Genomic DNA, 21,888 nt, shown 5'->3' with positions numbered 1-21,888 from the left:
AGTTCAAAAAAAAAAAAAGATGGTAAGAGAAAAGATGAGGAGCCCATATGCAATCCTTTTATCTAAAGCTTCTGAAAATGACCATGAAAAGAAAGGAATGTTACAACCCACTGTGTTCTCCAAATGTTTCCATCCAAGAGAAGATAACCCAATAAAAAAATAAATGCTTTGCAAACTGGACTCACTTGGGATGACTTGAAGCTTTGTCCCAGTCCCAAAGGTGACTTTTTGATAATTTCCAGAATTCACACTATAATACAAGTCTTTACAAAATGCTATCTGTTTGCGGCAACCCCTACTAGCAGTCAAGGTACTATCACCTCCATGGAAGAGAGATTTTGTGGCTATAGAGCCACATGAGAAGAAACATCTTACTAAGGAGCTACACAACTTATTCATGTTAAGCAAATTTACCTAGTCTGGTACCAGTGGCTCACACCTATAATCCTAGCTACTGAGGAGCCTCAAATCTGAGGCTCATGGTTCAAAGTCAGCCTGGGCAGGAAAGTCCATGAAACCCTGATCTCCAATTAGCCATCCAAAAGCTGGAACTGTTAGTGGTGGTATGGCTCAAGTGGTAGAGTGCTAGCTAGCTTTGAGTACAAAAGCTCGGGGATAGAACCCAGGCCCTGCATTCAAGCCCAGAATGGGCACTAAAAGAGAAAGAGATAGAGATAGAGATAGATAGATAGATAGATAGATAGATAGAGAGAGAGAGAGAGAGAGAGGAATTTACTTAACCTCTCCTTGTTTGTTCTATAAACATGATATTTTACATGTCCTTATTCCTTAAGAATTTGTGAAATATTCTCAAACACATAAAGTTACATCTAAAACAACTTATAAAGTATTACTAAATATTTTCATTCTGTAGATAAAGAAACCATGGGCTAGATACATGCACCAATCCAGCCAGGTTTAGAGAAACTGTAAATGTTCACACAAACTTTCTGCCTCTTTCTTTCCATCAACTTGCTGTTTCAGTCTATTATTTTTGGTTCATCTACATAACTTGTTGTCTTTACCCAGCCTCTGATACTTTCCATGCCATTACTCCAACATTTCCTTCTACAGGAACACACTTACGTCTGCACAAATCATGAATTCCTTGACTCTTTGGCCTTAAAACACTGTGTTAAGCTCAGTGGACTAAAGTAGACACTTTAAGTTTTTTACTTTATTGACATATTGCACACTTTCTAACTTTTACTGACCATCGAGTTCCATTCCCAAAGATGAATATGTTGTCAATCATAGTACGGAGTCGCTGGGAAAAAAATTGTCTAAGCTACCTTGATAACAGATTAATGTGATTAGCATGCACCAATTCTCCCTCGCGGGAGCCCTGGCTGGAATTCTCTCTTTTTGATTACTGGAATAAAGGCCAAGCCAAGGAATTAAGTCCATGAAAGCCTCTTTCCAGGACACAATAACAGTGTACGATAACAGATACAACAGAAAGCCTGAGAAGAGTCCAAGTGATATTTTCTAGCCAATTCTGAAACTTACTCCTTTCACAATGATTTGTGAAATTTCACCAAGTAATCTTATTTTACTAGCTAAGGAGTATCAGCTCTTATCCTCACTTTTTTTTTTTTTTGCCAGTCCTGGGCCTTGGACTCAGGGCCTGAGCACTGTCCCTGGCTTCTTCCCGCTCAAGGCTAGCACTCTGCCACTTGAGCCACAGCGCTGCTTCTGGCCATTTTCTGTATATGTGGTGCTGGGGAATCGAACCTAGGGCCTCGTGTATCCGAGGCTGGCACTCTTGCCGCTAGGCTATATCCCCAGCCCCCTTATCCTCACTTTTACCAGGGGTTAGCAAACTGCTCATATCTCTGTAGGTAATCATTCCTTTATCACATTTATTTATTTAAAAAAAAGTGAGCACACAGAGGGCAGGAAGTGGTTGGAGTATTAGGGAGGGAGGACTGCATCTATTTCTCTACCATTTATTTATTTATGTATCTATTTATGTATTTATTTTTTGTAGTGCTGGTACAGGAGCTTGAACTCAGGGCCCGGGCACTGTCCTTTAGCTTTTTGGCTCAAGGCTGGTGCTTTACCACTTGGGCCATAGCTCTGATTCTCATTTTTCAGTGATTAACTGTAATTGGAGATAAAAATCTCATGGATATTCCACTTGATCTGTCTTTAAACTGTGATAATCAGATCTCAGACTCTTGAACGTTTAAGACTACAGGCATGAGCTACTGGTACCAGGCTCCATTTATTTTTATTTTAATGGCTTTCCTTATTAAATCTCAATTCTCCCTGACTTAAAGGAAAAGGAGAAATTTAGTCACTTGTGTAATAGAAGATGGTAGGATAAGCGTAGGTATTATGATCTATAATTACCAAGTACTTACTGGAACTCACTGATACAATGGTTCCCTGCCCAAATATCCATGTTCTTCCAGCCTGATTGGCACAGTGAAATGAGGCCCTGCAAATACCTCCTGTGTCTATTCACTCAAACCCACCTTGTATACATCCATAAACCACAGAAACTTGTGCTCTGTCCCAACTCTTGGCTAGGGCCAAGTGAGTTTTCAGTTTTTGAATATGCGATAACAAATCTCTGTAAATTTGTGAGAAGGAAAGGCCGTGAGTGGGTGGTCCCAAACATCAGTAACTGAACATCACTGAACACTGAGCACTGAGGAGACAATGAAAGCTACTGACTGACTCTGTCCTCATGGGGCTCACATCTACCAGGAGGGAAACAATAAACAAATACATAGCTAAGAGGAGATGCAGTGATGAAAGTGTGTAAAATTAACAACAAGGGAGAGGGTAACCAGGCAGCAGCTGTGTTTGATGGCTTGTCAGGAACGCTCTCTCTGAGGAAGTGATGTCTGAAGTGAAGTCCAGATTCACTGGAGTTAATAGCCTTCACTTACACATAAGCAAATTGAGGGCCAAGAGATCAAAGCCTGGTTCCAATCACACACTGTGTACATGATGGACATTTAGACCATGTCTATCTCTGCTGATGTAGTAGATGTGAGTACAACCAAGTGAATTTCTACTTAGAAAAGATAAGGAGTTAGAGAGTCTTCTAACGTGATTTGGGATGTTATCTGGGCAAGTAGAAGATACGGCGTTGGCCAAGTGAGGGCAATGGAGTTATAAGAGGATTTCTCAGAGCACATTTCTCTGTGGATCTGGCTGCTGGGCAAAGGAGAAGTCTTCCATTCTGCTTCCCTATTGAGCGTGCAGATAGTGCAAACTGACTGTTTCCTGGCAGAAGGAGCTTTCCTAGTCAGGAAGTCAGGGAGCGTACTCTAGTCCTGTGAAATCTGGATAAACAGATAGCTCTTGGAATTACACTTAGATTTCCAAAACAGCTTCGCTACTTGTCTCAGTAACTAGTCAAGCTCAGAATTCATAATGATACTTACTAAGATCCACTTTTAACATGGTTCCCTTTCCAAAACTCAGCTTCCCGGCACCTGGAGATGCCACAGTGAAAGATTTCACCACAAAAACTAAAGGATGCTTTGTTTTCAAGCACAAGAGTTCTTTTGCTAAGATCGAATTCAACTTTGTTTTCAAGCACAAGAACTCTTTTGCTAAGACCTAATTCAACATTATATATACATATATTGAAATGTTAAACTAAAAACAACAACATTTCAAACCTTTGTTGAGATAGAAGGAAACGTCAGGACTCATTTATTATACGTTCCCAGCCCCACATGTTTCTCTCCCGAATGACCTCAGGGAAGGGGGTGCCCGCCATTTCTCACATTCTTTATTCTTATAACTGGGGAAGTCTTCTTTCTGAATTCAACCCTTTCTTTGCCATTGAACGACCCACATTTGGGTAAAATCGAACTCTTAAACATTGTGAATCATCTTCCCATTCATAATTTACTAGGAGATTTCACACCTACTATCTCACTTGAGTCTCACAGAATCCTTTGAGGTAGGTAAGGCTGAAATCTTAATCTCTGTATTGAAGGTGACTAGAGGCTTAGAGCTGGAGAGATCTCATGGCAGCACGGTTAGTGAGAGGCTGAGCTGGGGTCGACGTTCTTTTGGCTCCTAGATGAATGCCTTCATTTATTTTGCAAATGTACATTTATTGATCCCTTCACTTTGCCTTTTAAATGTCTTTCCATTTGTACTCCCTTCCCCAAAGAGACAATATAAAAAATATAAAAAATACCCCTCTTTTTCCCACTCCCCTCAAAAAACCCCTCTAGCTCAATTCCTTCTCAGAGCAATGTCTTTTAAATCCTCTCACACTTCCTCTGAGCCAAGAGATAAGGGTTACCAATATTTCAGCTACATTAATTGGGAAAAATGAGGGCTAGAGGAGATAAATCAGAATGATGGTTATAGATGCTGCAGCCTGGTAGAAACAGCAATATATTGAATCTTAGAAAACGTGAGCCCTTGCCTTGCTATTGTGAGCATTTTTGAATCACTTAACTTCTCTGAATAGAAAAAAAAAATCACCCTTTTCTACTTTCCTCTGCCTCTTGAGACAATCAGATAAGCAATGTGAAGAAACAAGAAAAGTATCTTTAGTTCCTTTCTTTCAAGAAAATAAATCCCAGATAGTGATATTGTTTACCTCTTCTGAATTCATACATATATACACAAACATATATACATACCCGCGAACATATATGTTTTTACATGAGAGCAACACTACACATTTTTAAAGACAGATTAATTTGGGCCAAATCACTGTGCTTAACTTGAACTTGATGACGGGGCTCCCATTTTAAAGTTGGGAATAGAATTGTGTGTAAGGCTCCAGTACTCACTTGGCTTAACCAGCATCTTTGTTCCTCCACCAAAAGTTGGCTTGCTCCCTGCACTGGTGGTCACAGTGATCTGAGGCCCGGCAAAAACATAGGAACCAAGGAAGTCAACCATGCTTGGCAGACACTTGACAAAGGACCTTCGTTATGGCCCTTCTGAATGTGGAAGGGTTCTAATGCTCGGGTGATCCTGTCTCCTGGCCCTGTGTCCACCTGATAGAGGTGGAATGGTTGCAAGTGAGCATGTGCGTGGGGCTAACTTATTCATATGTTTGCTCACTTCTTTGCTTTGGCCATTTGGACCTGGCTCTGTTAGGACAACATCTCTAACCTTCACCCATTCAGAGGTCCATTTGACTATGCTTTGCCCACTAAAGAACCTGAGCATGGGAAGCCTTATTAAATCTAGAATTTTTTGGTTCAGGCTATCCATATATCCAGAAATGGGAACGTTGAAAGCACACTCATATACACACATACATTTGCTAACAAAGTGTGCCTGCTTAACTTAGTGCCTAGGAAGTCTCCAAAAAGAGAAGAGAGGACATACTTTAATCCTGGGTCTTGCCTTACCTCTACACTTGGGTGGTTTTAGTGTGTGTGTGTGTGTGTGTGTGTGTGTGTGTGTGTGTGTGTGTGTGTGTGTGCCAATGCGAGGGCTTGAATTCAGGGCCTTGAGTTCTCTTTGGCTTTTCAGCTCCTGGCGGCACTCTACCATTTGAGCTATAGCTCCACTTCCAACTTTTTTTTTTTAAAGTGATATTATAAAGATGATAGAAGGGGTAACAGTTCCATAAGTCAGGTAAAGAGTACATTTCTTTTTGGATAATATCACTCCTTCCCTTGGTCACTTCCTGTTTTTCCCTCTCCACTTCCAACTTTTTGTTGGTTAATTGGAGACAAGAGTGTCACAGACTTTTCTGCCTGGATTCAAACCATGATCCTCCTGTCTCAGCCTACTGAGCAAGTAGAGTTTCAGGCAGGAGCCACCAGTGCCCAGCTTGGGTTTTACTTTCCTTGGCCAAAGTTTCAAACATCCAGTAGCTCTTCTAGAAACCATTTGTCAGTGAGGCTGGCACTAAGGAAGAGGAGTGAGCAGGCTTCTTGGGGGATGTTTACAGAGTATCGTGTGGAGGTCATGGTCCATGGAGCCTCTCCTAGGTTGATGGCCAAGAATCACAAGACCCAGGTGACATTGTTAAAAAAAGTATACTCATTACCTGACATGTAACTGTAACCCCTCTGTACATCACCTTTATAACAACAAAAAATTAAAATAAAAAGAGAACCACAAGACCCCAAAAGTGAATCTTGTAAATCTATTCTCTACTTTGGGTTGTCTATTCGGATCTCAGGGCCAACTCCTCCCTCAGGGCTGGCCATGGACTACCGCATGGGTTTGGGATGCTTGCGTCTGTAAGGGGATCGTCCTTCTCCTTTGCTTTGGTGGGGCCACCACATTCTCCTCTCAGATTGAGGCTTCTAAAAGGGCCTCTCAGTTGTCCCGGCCTATCTCAGACTCCCCGGAGGTAGAGGCTGTTCTCCAGGAGAGGTAAAGCACACAGTCCCTTGACTTATCTCCCTCTTAGTTTCTTTTTCCTAGTAATGTTTCTCCAGAGTAGAAAAGGACCCACTCACCAGGCCTGACAGTCAGCTGAGTTCCTCTTCCAAAGTACAGCTTCCCCAAGACGGAGCCTCTGTCCACACAGTGCTGTCCTTCTTTACATGAACCTGGTCCCAAGCTCCCTAGTCTCTTGCCCTTGTTTTGGAGTGTAGGGATGAAATTCACCTCCATTCTCTTTAAGTCTTCTCCTTGTGCAGCCAGCAGCCTAAACTGGACAGTCAGTCCTTAAGGGCTCTATCTCCAGGGACCAGTGATCTGTGGTAACAATAGTCCTTCTGCCTTCAGAGTCCTCTCCCATCAGAAAGCAATTACAGCTCCCTTTGAGAGTGTTTAAATTGGAAGGAACTTCACTTCCCTGCTCCTATTTCTCAGCATAAAAGACTTACTCGGATTGCCATTATGTTTGGATCCATTTCCAAAGCTAAACTTTGAAAACTTTGACAGGCCAAATCTGTCCTCTGCAAAATCACCTCATTTCCCTCATTCAACCTCTGCTCTTCCCCTCCAGGCATATTCTCTCTGTCTCTGTCTGTCTCTGTCTCTGTCTCTGTCTCTGTCTCTGTCTCTCTCTCTTTCTCTCTCTCTCTCTCCCTGGAATCTCCTTTTACTTTCTCATTTACTGCAATGGGAAATCCTACTTCATTATCTTCTAGGTACAAAAATCTCTATAGGCATTCACTCATGAATAATTTGATGACCTATTTCTTTGGCTATCAAAATAGTAAGAAATAGAAGAAACAGGTCTAAGCTCACCTTTTCATTCTCTAGGCACAGAATCTTAGCACTTAAGGATTGAAAGAGAGCTCAGAGGTGATTCAGTCCAACATCTAGAACGGCACAGACATTCCTTCCATAACATGCAGATGGCCGGCTTTAAGGATTATCCATGTGAAGATCTCCAAGGAGGCGCTCCGTACTTCACAAGCAGCCTTTCTCCAGTTCCACTTGTTCTGAAAAGTTTTATGGGAAGCTGGGACTATCTTTCATCTGCTGGTTTTGATTTTGCCTTCTGTGCTAACCCCTTCCCTCATCTACATAACAGTTCTTCAAATACTTGAAGAGTTCTCTCTCTTCTTAATATAGTCCAGGGACTTCCTTTCTCACTGTATTTAGAAGCCTGAGATAATTTCAAGTGATTTTCTCAGTTTTTATCTGCCTGCAAAGGCAAGTTTCTCAGTTTTAGGCAAGTTTCTCAGTTTTAGCCAAGTGTGCTGCCAATAGCTGGATTACCAGGAAGGCATTTGTGAGGGAGGAGAGCCTTTTGGAGAAGAGGAGGAGGAGAGACAAGGAAGGTAGAAAAGCTATGATTCTAACCTAAACTGGTAAACATTTAGAATGTAGTCTCTAGCCATTCATGAAATTACTCGTAATTGTGTCCACATCTGTATGATTAAAAGTATTTCTGGGTTTTTTCTTCTTACTTACTTGCTCTTACAATGACTGTGGTTCCTGTTCCAAAACTGAACTTGTGGTCACCATATCCACAGTACCATTTCCTCCTACAAAATCCTCATCCGGTCCCTAAGTTGAGAGGCTGGGCCAGCTTTTGGTCTGCTCTGTCTGTCTGTCCACCTTATGCTGTGAACCCTTGGGTTAATATTTCCACATCTTCACTATTAACTTGAAAGTGATAATAATAACATCTACCTCAGAGGGTGCTTTAGAAGAGTTAAATTAAATTAAAGCAATATTTGCAGAGGATTTTGCACATAGGAACTGTTCAGAAATCTTAGTTGGGAGATGATTATGAAGGCTATCCAGTTATTGTCATCTCTTAATAATACCTATAATTTTAACATGTCATATTTCCTTTCTGAAATCTTGGGTATTCATAAGTACTTTAAATTATATTCAAACATTCTTAGTAGGAGTACTAAGAGTTAAATTTTGGGAGTATTCTTTACATAAGATAACATACCAAGAACATAATTGGAAGTTTCAGAAAGTTTATAGAATTATAGTGTTTGTTTTCTATGATTTATTGTTCAAGAGACCTAGGAATAAAGCGTAATGAAATAGTTACGGATGAGGACTCGAAACATAAAGGAACTCAAAACAAATACAAACTAAAGAGAAGACTTTAGTAGAAAGGCTTGGTAACTTTCCTTGTCAGCAACTGTAACTTACTTGGTTTTACGGTAAGTTTGGTTCCAGATCCTAAGTAAAGTACATTATAGTTTTGCACCATGTTTAACATCATTACAAAAAGTCCTCCTTAAAAGTGAAGTGAAGGGCTGGGAATGTGGCTTAGTGGTAGAGTGTTTGCCTAGCATGCATGAAGACCTGGGTTTGATTCCTCAGCATCACATACACAGAAAAGCTGGAAGTGGCGCTGTGGTTCAAGTGGTAGAGTGCTAGCCTTGAGCAAAAGCAGCCTAGGGACAGTGCCCAGGCCCTGAGTTCAAACAAAAAACAAAACAAAACAAAAAGGAAGTGCATTATCCAGACGTGACTAAGTTATGTGAAAACTAATCTAAACCCAATAGTTATTTGCTGTTCCCTAGAAAATTCAAGAACCAGAGTGAGGAATGAGCTGAGAAGACACATTCATTATCAGCGACAGGCAAGATAAGGGCAACTGATTTTCTCCAGCGGTTTTATTGATTTCTTTTCTTTCATTTTCTGCTTGAGTCCTTTCTCGTGTCCTCTGTGCTCCGTGCACACAGTATTTGAAGCAAGGTCACTAAAAGTAAATGCTCTTTACCTTTTTGTCTTCCTAATTATAAATGAAAACTCCCCTCAGGTAGACCAGACTATGAGGCAAATCCTTATTCTGCCTTTTGTTTCAGAGCATTCTAGAAGCTTCTCATTGGAACCCTAGATCCAGGTTGTATAGGATGGCCAGACCTGAGTTTCTCTTAGGGATATCCTGAGTGACCTAGCTGGAGGGATTCTGCAGACATGACCTAAGAAGATCACTACATTTTACCTGACAGAACCTACAATATACAACGAATCAGCATCTTCAGTAACAGCCCCTCGTCCCCCAACAGTAAAACTCTGCACTTTGGTTATTTTTGCTTTCTATCTGCATATTCCTCTTCAGAAAAAAAAGGGTGAAAAAAGAGGCTTCAGTGTTAGCTGTCATTTGCAAGTCTAGATGAAACATTATTTATGGGCAAAATATTTTGTTGACAATTTCAAGAGACAGGAAACCTCAGTGCCAACAGCTACACACCCACACGGTTTGAATTTAAACAGATTTCAACAAATGAACACAGTTATAGGAAATAAAATAGAGGTGACTTTCAGGCTAAGCCAAGTACTTCTAATACTTATGCAGTTTTGGAGGGCAAGGGGGTTTACTTGCTCTTACTTGCAGAAATGATAAGCAACGTACTGTAGGAATGTCCTGAAAGAGCACCAGAGAGCTATAGACACAAGGCTTCATTTGAATACCTTAAATAGGCACCTTTGTGCTTAACGACTTTTGTAGAAATAAGCTAGAATAAGCTAGGCATATAGCTGGCTAGCTAGACTTGGTTTAAGATAGTTTTTTTGGCAAAACCATTTTGCAGCATTTGGTTTGCCTCTAGGGAATGTATGATAATAAATACAGGTGCCTTTATAGAATCCGCTCCCAATATAACCTAATGAGTAGCTTTGCTATTCACTTTTATGAACTCCTTTTCAAGTTCTGCTTTTCTCTCTCTTTTTAAATCTTTGATAAATAATTCTCTCCTTACTTGCTCCCTTAGCAATGCTGGTGACTCTATCTCTCCTCAACTCCAAGCCCATTAAATTAAATATAGCCATAGTATACATTTATGTATTAGCAAGTTGATGCAAATAATAGTATTTAATGGTGGTGGCCTACCAGGTACAACAGTCAGCTGAGTCCCAGATCCAAAAGTCATACTCCAGCCTGAACCAGAAGACACACTGTGATATATCCAACAACAAGAACCACCTCAAGAGGCCAGGTTAGAAGAGCACAGAGCAGAGTTAGCAGTTACTTAGGAAGAAGGCCTGCATCATTGTCCATCTGTTTGTCATTGAGTAGCCAGATTGACGACCTACAAATTCTAAGTATATTTTGTCCTTATAATCTCTTTCTTATAGGGCATCTTTGCTTTCCATTTTCCACCAAGGAGATGTTGAGAAAACACTCTTCAATTTTAGATGTCAAACCATCATACAGATCTTTTCATCTAAGGAAACCCACAAAGTCCAGAACAGAGACCATTTCCACTGGTGCATCACTGGGTCATGCATGCTGCCAGGAAAATGGCCAGACACCTGCATCTTCCCAAGGAGGCGCCTGCAGACTCTCAATGATATAAGAACAAAGCTGGCATAGTTCAGTTAATTTGACCTCTAGCTTTGTGCTGAGTAATTTTATATTGATTGAATTATTAAGGAAATTGTCAGTTTTCTACTGCTCTTTTGGGCTATTTACTTTCTTATGACAAAAGTGATATATATTGATTTACTTACTAAAGGATTTTAAGAGTGCAGTGAAATAACTTTTCCTAGGATACTGAGGATGGGACCTGAGAACACCTGGGTTGTGCACTGTTGTATCTGAGAGGACAAAAAGGGCTCCGTGTCTGGCTCCTGTGTTCCATGCGGGCACTGTCGCATTTGGATTCTTATTCTGAGCACTGAGCAGCATGCAGTAGGTACACAAAACATTTGTCATATAGATCCCATGGATTCCTCAATCTTCAAGCCAGAAACAGTTAAAAAAAACCAGAGACTAAAGGTCAAATCCCAGCTTAACCATCGACTAGCTGTGGCATGACGATTAATCTCTTCCTAGGGTCTCAGTTTTGTTATCACTGGAGACAGTCGTAAGGATGACTTTTAAGGATTCTCTCTAATAGGACTGATGGTGCACGCCTGGGATTCCGGCTCTCAGGAGCCTGAGGCAGGAGGGCTACGAGTTCTGGGTTAGCTTAGGCAATTTAGCAAGGCCTTGCTTCAAGGAACAACAAAAAACTCACAAAACCCAACCAACCTACTCACTCACCAACCAACCAACCCGGCAACCAAAGATTCTCTGCATAGTAAGCCTATGTCATATGAGTTTTTGGACTAATGTCTCTGAAGCAGGAATTATCCCTCAGTACGAATAACTTTTTACAAGTGATTTTCAGACTTTGACAAAGACTAATCACACTTATTTTAGTCAATGATAATTATTTACAAGGTTCACTCAATACATTGACATAATCTCAGGGAGAGAGAAAGAGTGCCTTAGAGGACTGATTAAGGAATTAGAAATCTTGTTACTGATTACTGCATAAATCCAAGACTACAATCCTAGCCAATACCCCAAGTAATCAGTCATACACCTTTAGTCTCAAGATACGTATTCTGGGAGAGATTCCCAGACATCCTACCATGGCTCATTTTGCACTGAAATGTCAGACCCTTGCCAGGGAAACTTTGCTTCCCATGTGTCACCCTCTTCCCTCTGTAAGCATTCTTTATATAGTATATAATTGAGTCCAAAATCAGCTCTTAATCCACAGACATTGCTTAATCCAGGGATACAATTTTATACTTACTGGGCTTCACAGATAAATTGGTTCCCTGTCCGAAGATAAGCTTTCCTCCCTGGTTATAATTCGCACTGTGTTACATATCCTGTCAAAAACACATCCAATCTGCCTGAACACATTTCTAATCCTCCGCCCCCAAATCCACAGCCCATTGCTTCCACACCACAGTATGAATTGTGGCTCTGTTTCTTATTGTAACTTGCTTTCTTATAAAGGGAATAAGAGTATTCACACACACAGGCCTAACAGAGAAAAAAACCAACATGAGAATTCCTATTTATCCAGAAATGTTTCCATTGAAGACCAAACAGATCTCTCATTTTTGCTTAATGACTTATTTCCAAAGATGTTTCTCCTAGGCTTAGCTAGCAATACTTGATACACATGGGTCAAAACAAAGAACAGGTGAGGCTCTGGGGAATTTGGGCTTACCAGGGTTGACCACAACCTGGATACCTGATCCAAAGTGCAATTTCCCCCAATTGCTAGTGGCCGCACTGTGACAAACAGCTCTACAAAATGGCTTCCCCAGAGGAGACAGCTGCTTAATGAAGACAAACTGCTTATGGGGAAACAATCTTGCTACAAAATGAGGCAAGTGCATGATATGAGATACAAGCTTTTCCCCTCTTCTCTTTTAATTTTTCTTTCTTCAAGACTCTGAGGATGATGGGTGCCAAGAACCACGCTTCCTGGGCAGCCAAGTCAGTGAGTGGTGCAGCTGGGGTTAATGAGGTCTACAGCTCCCGCTGGAGATTCCGCCATGATGGATGAAAGTCCACTCATCTGAAGTTTGCCTGGTTCTGAGCTCATGCCTTAGCACTACAGAGCTCACCTCAAAGCTGGGAAAACTCTTAGCACCTCATTTAATAACTTGGTGGCTTGAATTCAGGATTCCAGTGGGATCCTATTTCCCTTGTGTTCCAACACAACACAGAGTGTATTAGTCTCTTCTTGCCTCAGTGTGTGTGTGTGTGTGTGTGTGTGTGTGTGTGTGTGTGTGTGTGTGTGTGTGTGTTGGAACTAGGGCTGGAACTCAGGGTCTTGAAGTCTCACTTGGCTGTTTTGCTCAAGGACAGTGCTCTACCACTTGAATCACAGCTCTGCTTCCTTGCCTCAGCTTTTGAATTTATCAAGTGAGAAACTATGTTGGAGTCTCTTGCTGAGGAAGACTTTGCCATCAGATCCACCCCACCCCCCAACCCAGGGCCTCTAGCTTTTGCTTAACTTTTTTTTCCCCTTCTTTTCTTTTTCTCAAGGCTAGTGCTCTACCACTTGAGCCACATCTCCCCTTCTGGCTTTTTGCTGGTTAACTGGAGATAAGAGTCTTCCAGATTTTTCTGTCCAGGGTTGGGTTTTTTTTTTTTGCCAGTCCTGGGCCTTGGACTCAGGGCCTGAGCACTGTCCCTGGCTTCTTCCCGCTCAAGGCTAGCACTTCGCCACTTGAGCCACAGCGCCGCTTCTGGCCGTTTTCTGTATATGTGGTGCTGGGGAATCGAACCTAGGGCCTCGTGTATCCGAGGCAGGCACTCTTGCCACTAGGCTATATCCCCAGCCCTCCAGGGTTGGTTTTGAACTAAGATCTTTAGCGCTCAGCCTCCTGAGTAGCTAGGATTATAGATGTGAATCCCAGTGCCTGGGCCAGATCAGTTTGCACATGGGAAGTCTGGCAGTGAACACACCCTGAGGCTGGGTTTCTGCTGAGGTCTTGGTGAGGTTCTTCCCCTCCATAACTCCCAGAACTCATTCAAAAATGGAAGTGACAAGTGGACCTTTGCCTGCCCAACCCCTAAATGTCCTTCTGATCCAAGAAGGCCCCCTGAAAAAGAGAGGGCTTCCTTTTGGAGATAATCACATCCAGCCCACAATTCAAATTATATGCCACTTACTTGGCTTGACAAGCAGCCTTGTCCCCTTTCCCAAAGATAAAGCAGAAGCCTTGTCCTTCTGCATAGTGATTATCTCAGCATCAAAAACCTGCCAGCTCAGCTTTCCCACACAAAGCCCTCCGGAGAAGGGGACCTCTAACGTATTTCCTCCAGTGTCACTCACTCAGGTCTGCGATTTTCCTCCCTCAACAAGCAAACCCTCTCGCCACTACTGTCTCAAGGGCTCGGTGCTGCTCACCACCCTCACACCTTCTCATGACTGCTCCCGAGGTCCCAGTGGGTCCCTGGGCTCACGCCATTCCAGCTGAGCCAACCTAGAAGCCTGCACTCATTTCTTCTCCCCACTCAACTGTACTCACAGGGCAGCACAGACAGTCTGGTTCCAGTACCGAAGATCAGTCCCTGGGCAAAGTTATTCTCACAGTGCTTCTGGGCTCAGCAAAAACCAGCTAGAACTTCCTCCCCACACTGCAGACAAAACCCAGGTCCCAGAACCTCTGTGTTTGGCTTTCGGGTGAAAAAGCCAGCTCAGTTGTCTTGTTGAGTCCTGGGAAGAAAGGACGTTTGTGAAAGAAGCAAACAAGGCTCCACAGCCTCAAGTGGCAACCCTGTGTGTCGCCAAAGCTGCAGCTCGGCGTGAAGGAGTCCGTCTTTCCAGAGAGAAGCTCTGGGGGGCTGGAAGAGGCTTAAAGAGGTTCTCTCCTTTCCCCTTCTGCCTCGAGGCAGGGCTGCACTTCACTCACCTCTGATAGGAGTGTGTCTATCTCCTTTCAAAAACTCTCTGGAGTAACTGCTCTGGCAACAACTCCTGACAGCTCATTTTCACTGTTGGAAAACCTATTAGGGAGGTTTTACCAGGAACTTCACTCCCTTGGTGCAGCATCAGTCATGTCCTGTGCTCTGAATTCTGGGAGAGGGGAAAATAGAGGCTCCTTGTCTTCTGTCTAATGCTTTCTTCCCCGGATTTAGAAATGGGACTCAATTGTCACCTGACCCTCATCCTCTTTCCCACAAAATAAGCTCCACTGTGTGCTTCTCTGGACTTCACTGGTCCTCTGTCTCCAGACCTGAGAGTTTCATGTAGAGATTACATGACCTATGTTTCTTTTCGTGTGTGTGTGTGTGTGTGTGTGTGTGCTGGTACTGGGACTTGAACTCAGGGACTAAGCTCTCATCTGACTGTTTATTTTTTGCTGCCATTCTTCCATGTGAGTCACACCTCCACTTCAGATTTTTTGTTGCTTAATTGGAGGTAAGAATCTCACAGACTTTTCTGCCTAGGCTGACTTTGAACTAGGATCGTTAGATCTCAGCCTCCTGAATAACTAGGATTATAGGAGTGAGCCACCAGAGCCCAACTAAGAGCTGTGTTTCTTGTGAGTACCCCTGTCTGGAAGAATAGAAAGGTAATTCTAGGAAGATAACCCTAACCCCCTGAAGTTTCCATCTTGTTTCTGTGACTGTTTTTCCACTTGGGAATCCTCTCTCTTGGGAAGGGGCTCAACAGACCTTGGGGTTCCATGAACCATACCCAGCTCCAAGGGTTGTGTGAAGCCCCCAGATTCTATCATGCAGCTCTGCAGAAACTTTTCTCCTGTCTTTGACACTTAGATGATTTCGGATTGAAATTAATCAGGAATTTTTTTTCTATTTCAACTTTCAAATCCCAGGTGAAGAATTCATAGAACCAGCTGACATCTTCCCACCCCCGTCTATTTCAGCCCTGCTTCTGATGGATGACAGAACCTTGACAGAAGAGCCCAAGGGGTGAAGCAAAAGTTCTACTATGCATTGGAGCTGATGTTCGTCATTATTATTAATAGCTGGAGCTTAATGAACTCATCCTCTGTTCTGGGCACTATGCTAAATACTTCAGCTGCATTATTCAATCTGATCTTTATAATAATTCATCAAGGTTGGTGTATTTTTGTCCTCATTTTATGGATGGGGAAACTGATACACAGAGAGGTGAAATAAATTGTCCCACATTTCGTAGCTGGTTAAGTAGTAAAGGAAAGACTTGGACTCAGGGTTTTCTGTCTCCAGCATTCATGCTATATCGCCCAACCCATAGTTACGGAGACTCAAATGTCGGCGGGGGGGGGGGGGCAAGACACCTCAGAGAGGAGACGATGTGGAACCTCATACCCATGGCAGGTATTTTATTTGCAGTTCAGATGGATAGCGGTTCTCTTCAAACAGAGATTTAATTTACAGCAGGAGGATCAAAAATTAGATGTGAGAAAGTACTTTCTCACAGAGATGCTCAGTTTTGAAAGCAATTAGAAAGAGGAGTTCCCGGCTCTGTGCTCTTAGGCAGAGTCTGAGTGCATGCCACATTGCTGTGAGCCTGGTCAGAGGTGGCCCCGGAGAGCTCTCCTGACATCTCCATCGATTCCATTTTTGTTTATATCTTTCTTTCTTTCAAAATATTGTATATGCTTCAGAGAGCCCCTCACTGTGTGCTACATATGGGTACGTGAACACACACACACACACACACACACACACACACACACACACACATGTTTGAAAGCAAGAAAGCGAAGCAGCTCTCTTTGGCCTGGGGAAAGAACATTAATAAAGAGCCCAAGCAGATGCACAGGATTAAAGTATTTTTTCAAACTAATGATGTGATTGATTGCCCCTAAAGGCCCAAGCAACAAAGAATCCAACTTACTTGGCTTCACTGTGAGCATGGTCCCGTCCCCAAAGGTTAATTTGCCTGTGTTGGTGTTACACAGTGTGCAGTGCTATTGCAATAACCTTGACTAGGGCCTCTAGAAAGACAGGTGGAAGTAGGCAGGAAAACAAAACCTAAAATGACTGCCCATGGCCAAAACAATCTCCTTGTAATTAGGTTAGAACATAGAAGGAATACAAATAACTAGCAACTCCCCAGCCCAATTCTATTAGCCTCAATTTTCCTTGAAAGAACAGGGCCGTGGCAAGAACTCATCCTGGGAAATTCAGAATGGCTACTGAGCAGTCTCCTGGGACTCTGTCCTGGTATTCCTGAAAGCCTTTTTGTCTGTTTTCATCCAGTTCCTGCCTTTCTCCTTTACTTTCCTTCTCATGGAGGTTCACATATTTTCTCAGGGAGAGAGTGTATGGATATTAAAAGCCCAAGTACAGTGCCTCAGGGAATAAGTGCATTAATAACCTTGTTTCCCAACTGGTATCACGAACCAAGCAAAGAACATACCACCTGTGTTTTGACAGCTTATTCATGATGGAAGAGGGACTTCTTGGGAAACATAATTAGCCAGAAAGAGAAACTTACTTGGTATGACTGAGAGTTTGGTGCCTCTCCCGAAAGTCAGTTGGTAACTCTGTGTGCCCACAGAGTTTCTTTTCTTTGCAAAAACCACTCACAGCACAGGTCAACACTAACAAAGGTTCAGACATAACAACAGCCAGACTCTGTAAAAGGGAGGCATTCCAGAGGCATTCCCTGGAAGGGATCATCATTCCTCGAAGCCCCACAGGGACAGGACAGACTTCCAGAGGTCATCTAGCCCCTCCGCCTCGGCTTAGCCAATGTATTTCCTGACCATGGACCTATTCAGTTTTTAAGAGCTCCTGGTTTTTAAGGCACTCCATGGTAAACAATCCCTGTATCTGAGAACTTACATCTTACATCGACAGGTTAAGTATCTCTGAGGCTAAAAGTTGAAATCAGAAAATATACCAAAATCTGAGTGTTTGGAGTGCTGGCAAAATGTCACACATTTTAACTAGTTAAATGCAAATACAGTAAAAGTATTGTATAAAATTACCATTAGGCTATGTACTAGGTGAATATGAAACATATATAAATTTTGTGTTTAGACTTGGATTGCAATCCCCCGCTATCTCTTGTATATGCAAAGTTTCCCAAGTCTAAAAACCTCCCAAATAAAAAGCATTTTGGATCCCAAGTACTTCAGGTAAAGAATATTCAACCTGTATTTGAGCTCCTGCTGATTATAGCCCGTGCCCTTCACTTCCCAAGCTTTTACATTTAAGGACAGGAAATTTCACATAATATACCCCACAGAGAAATTTAACAATACACCAAACCAGATCTAGCAGTTGCTTTTGGGGAGGAAACTGACATTGAAGGAAGGGGTCTTTATCTGTTACTGAAATTGCTTACAATGAGAAATTTTTGTGTATTATTTAGGAAAACTAGAATGAATAATAACATGAAATAGAAAACCACAATGTATGAAAAATGGCCTTTGGATCTCAGATAAACCTCTTTATTGCTTTGCTCCAGGTTTTCCAGGGTTTTAGGTTTTCTGTGGTAGGTTTGGTTTTCTGGAGTCAGTGGAGGGATGGTGTGTAGTCAGAATAAGCCAGAGGTGCAGAGGCTAGAGTGCAGTACAAGGTCAAGTTCTGTGCTAGATTATTGCCTGGAAGGTTTTTGATTTATAACAGAGTTTTGGTTTATCTTGTGGCTCAACACTAGTAGCTTAGTTTCTAATAGACTTTTCTTTCCTCTTCTCTCCTTCCTTCTTTCCCTCCTTCCTTTTTTTCTTTTCTTTCTTTTTTTTGAGTGGTGGTGGTACTGGGGATTGAACCCAGGGCCTCATGTATGCTAAACATGTGCATTACCACTGAGCTTTGCCAAACCCAAACAGACATTCTTAGGCACATTGGAAAATCATTTGAAGGAAGAAGCCACTGCTGATCAAAATTAGAGATGGTGGGGACACTTACTTGCAATCACTGAAAGTCGTGTTCCTTTTCCAAAGATAAGCTGCCTGTTTCCTGATTCCCACAGTGACTGTCTCTATAACAAAAACCCTCAACATCTGGCCCCAGAGTTTTCCTGAACCTTTCCTCTTGTTAATCCTCTTTCCAGAAACCTTCCCATTTAATTATGCTTTCTTTTGTTTGTTTCCCTTTAGTTTATCTTTGGCCCCTTCTCTCAAGGCCTAAATGTGTCCCTGCCCATAAAAGCTTCACAGACGGAATGGTGGCCCAAGGGTGATTTTCAGAGCTGCCTCTGAGTGCCCATCTTGTTGTTGGGCTGTTGAAAAGATTCCAAAGGAAAGCCCTGTTTCTGACCTCATAATGAATTTATATCTATGTTGGGATATGGAAATAAAAAGGAGTGGCCATGTTTTCTACAAGAAAAAAAAATGATTTGGAAAATGGCACAGAGGGAACATATTCAAGGCACCCATGTTACCCTTGGCTAGCGTTTTGTCTTTGTTGTCTCTGACATTAACGTGGTTCTTAAGTTATCTCCTGCCCCTCCCTGGAAGAGGAAAATGAGAGAGCACGGGGAATCGGGGCCAGGACCCCCCGCAAAGGCCTTTCCATCTGATGGAAGGAAAGGACATGGCTGAGGTCATTTCAAAAGCCAGTCTGATTGTTTTGATTGGAGCCCAAAATCACACTGAACTTAACAGTGTGTTCAAACAAAGACCAGTGGAGACAAGCATGGGGTAAAGACTTGAAAATTAATTCTGGACATAGTTTTATGAATGTTTTTACTCTTTAGCTAAACAATCAAAAGGATAATTGCTATTAGGTAGCAGAAGACTGGAAATAATTCTCCCAGCACCAGAGGGTGTGAATTAGTATTTGGTTAAACTGTAGGAAGGCCTAGAACTTTGAGGCCACCCACATGTCTCAGAGGAAGAAAGTTTCCCAGGAAATTATTTCAACTCAATGGGAGTCATATCAGAAATCTGCATGAATAGCACTTACTGGGCAGAACATGAAGTTGTGTCCCTTTTCCAAAGATGATTTTGTAAGAATTGATTCATGCTATGATTGGGACTGCAGCAAAAACTTCTAGCAACTTTTTTGGAAAGCTACATATTTTTTGATGATTATTTCACCTTCATAGGACTTAATAGATCCCCACATTGTTGCTTCTCCTATAATAAACAGGCCTCATTATCTTTTCAGTCATTTTTCTCTCTGTCTCCTCGTTGTTTCACTTGAATTTTATGCTGCTTATTGCAAATGTGCAGAAAGGAAATTGAATGACCTCGCTTGACACTGAGAGAGAATTATATAAGCAACAATTCAACAAACTTCTTTTGGATATCAAACACAATTGTGTTACTGCAGGCAAAAAAAATAATCTGGAAGGCAGCCATGAAAATACAAATCCATATTTTAGAGCCCAAACAAGAATGGGGCAGGAATGGGCAGCCTCAGTTACACAGCTGGATTTCTACCCATGATGGATGTGCTTTCTAGAGGCTTCACTTCACCTTTGGTTTTGAGCAATAAGCTTCTGAATTAGCTATATTGCCAGTCTCTGAGATGCTTTGCCTCAGGTCAAACAAATGCTTGTTCTATTTATTATAGCTCTTTCCCAATCGGGGATAGTAGAGATTGGTCATTTCAGCTCAGAGGTCCCAATCTTCGGGAAATGGTCTTTTAGAGTCCATGCATATGTTATGTTCCTCTGACCACCAAGAGATGGGAATCAGCTCTGACAGATCCATGCTTGATACTTAGAGAACTAGCCTCATCCTCCACCTGACCCAAATCATTAAAAAAAGATATATACAGAGTTGGACCCTGGTGGCTCGTGCCTGTAATCCTAGATATTCATTAGGCTGAGATCTGAGAAGCACAGTTAAAAGCCAGCCCAGGCAGACAAATCTGTGTGACTCTTATCTCTAATTAACCAGCAAAAACATGGAGCTGGAGGGATGGCTAAAGTGGTAGAGTGCCAGCCTTGAGTGAAAAAGCTAAGCAAGAACCCTAAGTTCAAGCCCCAGAGACATCCCTGCTCCCCTTCTACCCCTACCCCTAACTCCAGAAAAGAGATTTTCATGCCATGGTTAAACTTAGTAGAACTAAAGCAAACTTATGGCTTCAACTAGCTCATTTCCTCCTCTCTTGGCATTTCCCTGAATTAAACTATTCATTAACAGCCTATCCTATTTTAAAGCTCCTTGGGTCCAAAGTCTCAGTTTTAACCCTGTTACTGAGTTATTACTCAGTCAAGGTGACAACTCTTTGACATGAAATGAACTTTGCCTGCCATTTGGATAGGTCTTGTCTCCAAAATGGCCATGTGGAGAAGCTGATAGCTCAGAGGCATCCCAGGAATGGCAGGCTCCTGAGTGCTTCTTCTCAGTTGCCCTGTCTGTCTCAACAGGTTTTACTCCCCAAAGAGGCACTGATCATTAAACAGAAATCTTGCCATGCCTGCTATCTTAAGTCACTATGAATTTCCTTTCAGGGCTTTATAAAGCTATCTGGGATTGTCAATTCATCTCCAAATTGTTACCCCTTACACATCCCCCACCTTGCATTTGAAGGAATAAATCTGTGCTTTTAGTGAAATTTGACATGTATTCGGCTAGACATGGACATTCGCCAAAATAGGACAGTGCGTGGCTTTCCTATCAGATATTTTAGAATAAATAATTTGTAGGCATGTGAGATGAAGGTACCTTAAAATATTAGTAGCATTTAAAATGAGATAGATTCTCATTTTTAATAGAAGACAACCTCTGTGGGTGAAATCACAACAAATACACAAATCATTGCAGAATACAGTTTGGGAGATATTGTGGCAGTAAATAACTCATGGCCTCAATATCTTCCAGAAAGAAAGAGAGCTGAGTTACCATATTAAAGATGATTTGGTCTCATTTTCCTCTATTTATTCTTATTGCTCTGTTCTCAATCATGAATGTTTCATGGCTTTGCTAGAATCATTTTCAAAAGGTACATTTGTTTTCATATTAAATTAAATCTCTACTAAGTCTGCAGGATTTATTTGTTTGGCCAAATATAAATGGAGCATGGATACTTACTGGACTTCACCATCAGCTGGGTTCCATGACCAAAGAATATTCTATAATCGTTATTCCACAGTATTTCCTGCCTCTACCAAAACCCCAGCAAAAGCCAACCAAGCACATGGTACCCCTGGGTGGGGGCAGTTGGACTATCTATTTTTTCTTCTTTCTGCTGGAAATTGGCCTTTTATCATAGAAAGACAAAAAAGATGGTTCAGCTACATGAAACAAACCATTTCCTCTTTAAAAAGACCAAATGTACACACTTTAAAAACCTTTAGTTTTGCTAGGTTTAGATCTGCCAAAGCTGAATCAAGTAATTAGTTA

At 42.0% G+C, this 21,888-nt stretch overlaps 1 gene segment (V, D, J or C); it reads right to left on the bottom strand.

The window, feature by feature from the left end:
- LOC125362953 overlaps positions 1-21,888 on the bottom strand; it is a 436,105-nt gene that overhangs the window by 20,864 nt on the left and 393,353 nt on the right. Inside the window, 2 exon segments of the C gene segment in view lie at positions 6,414-6,472; positions 19,785-19,788. Of these exon segments, the coding sequence occupies positions 6,414-6,472; positions 19,785-19,788 (63 nt within the window).

This window comes from Perognathus longimembris, chromosome 14, assembly GCF_023159225.1.
Source record: "Perognathus longimembris pacificus isolate PPM17 chromosome 14, ASM2315922v1, whole genome shotgun sequence".
NCBI lineage: Eukaryota > Metazoa > Chordata > Mammalia > Rodentia > Heteromyidae > Perognathus > Perognathus longimembris.
This window is presented reverse-complemented; position numbering and strand designations above follow the sequence as displayed.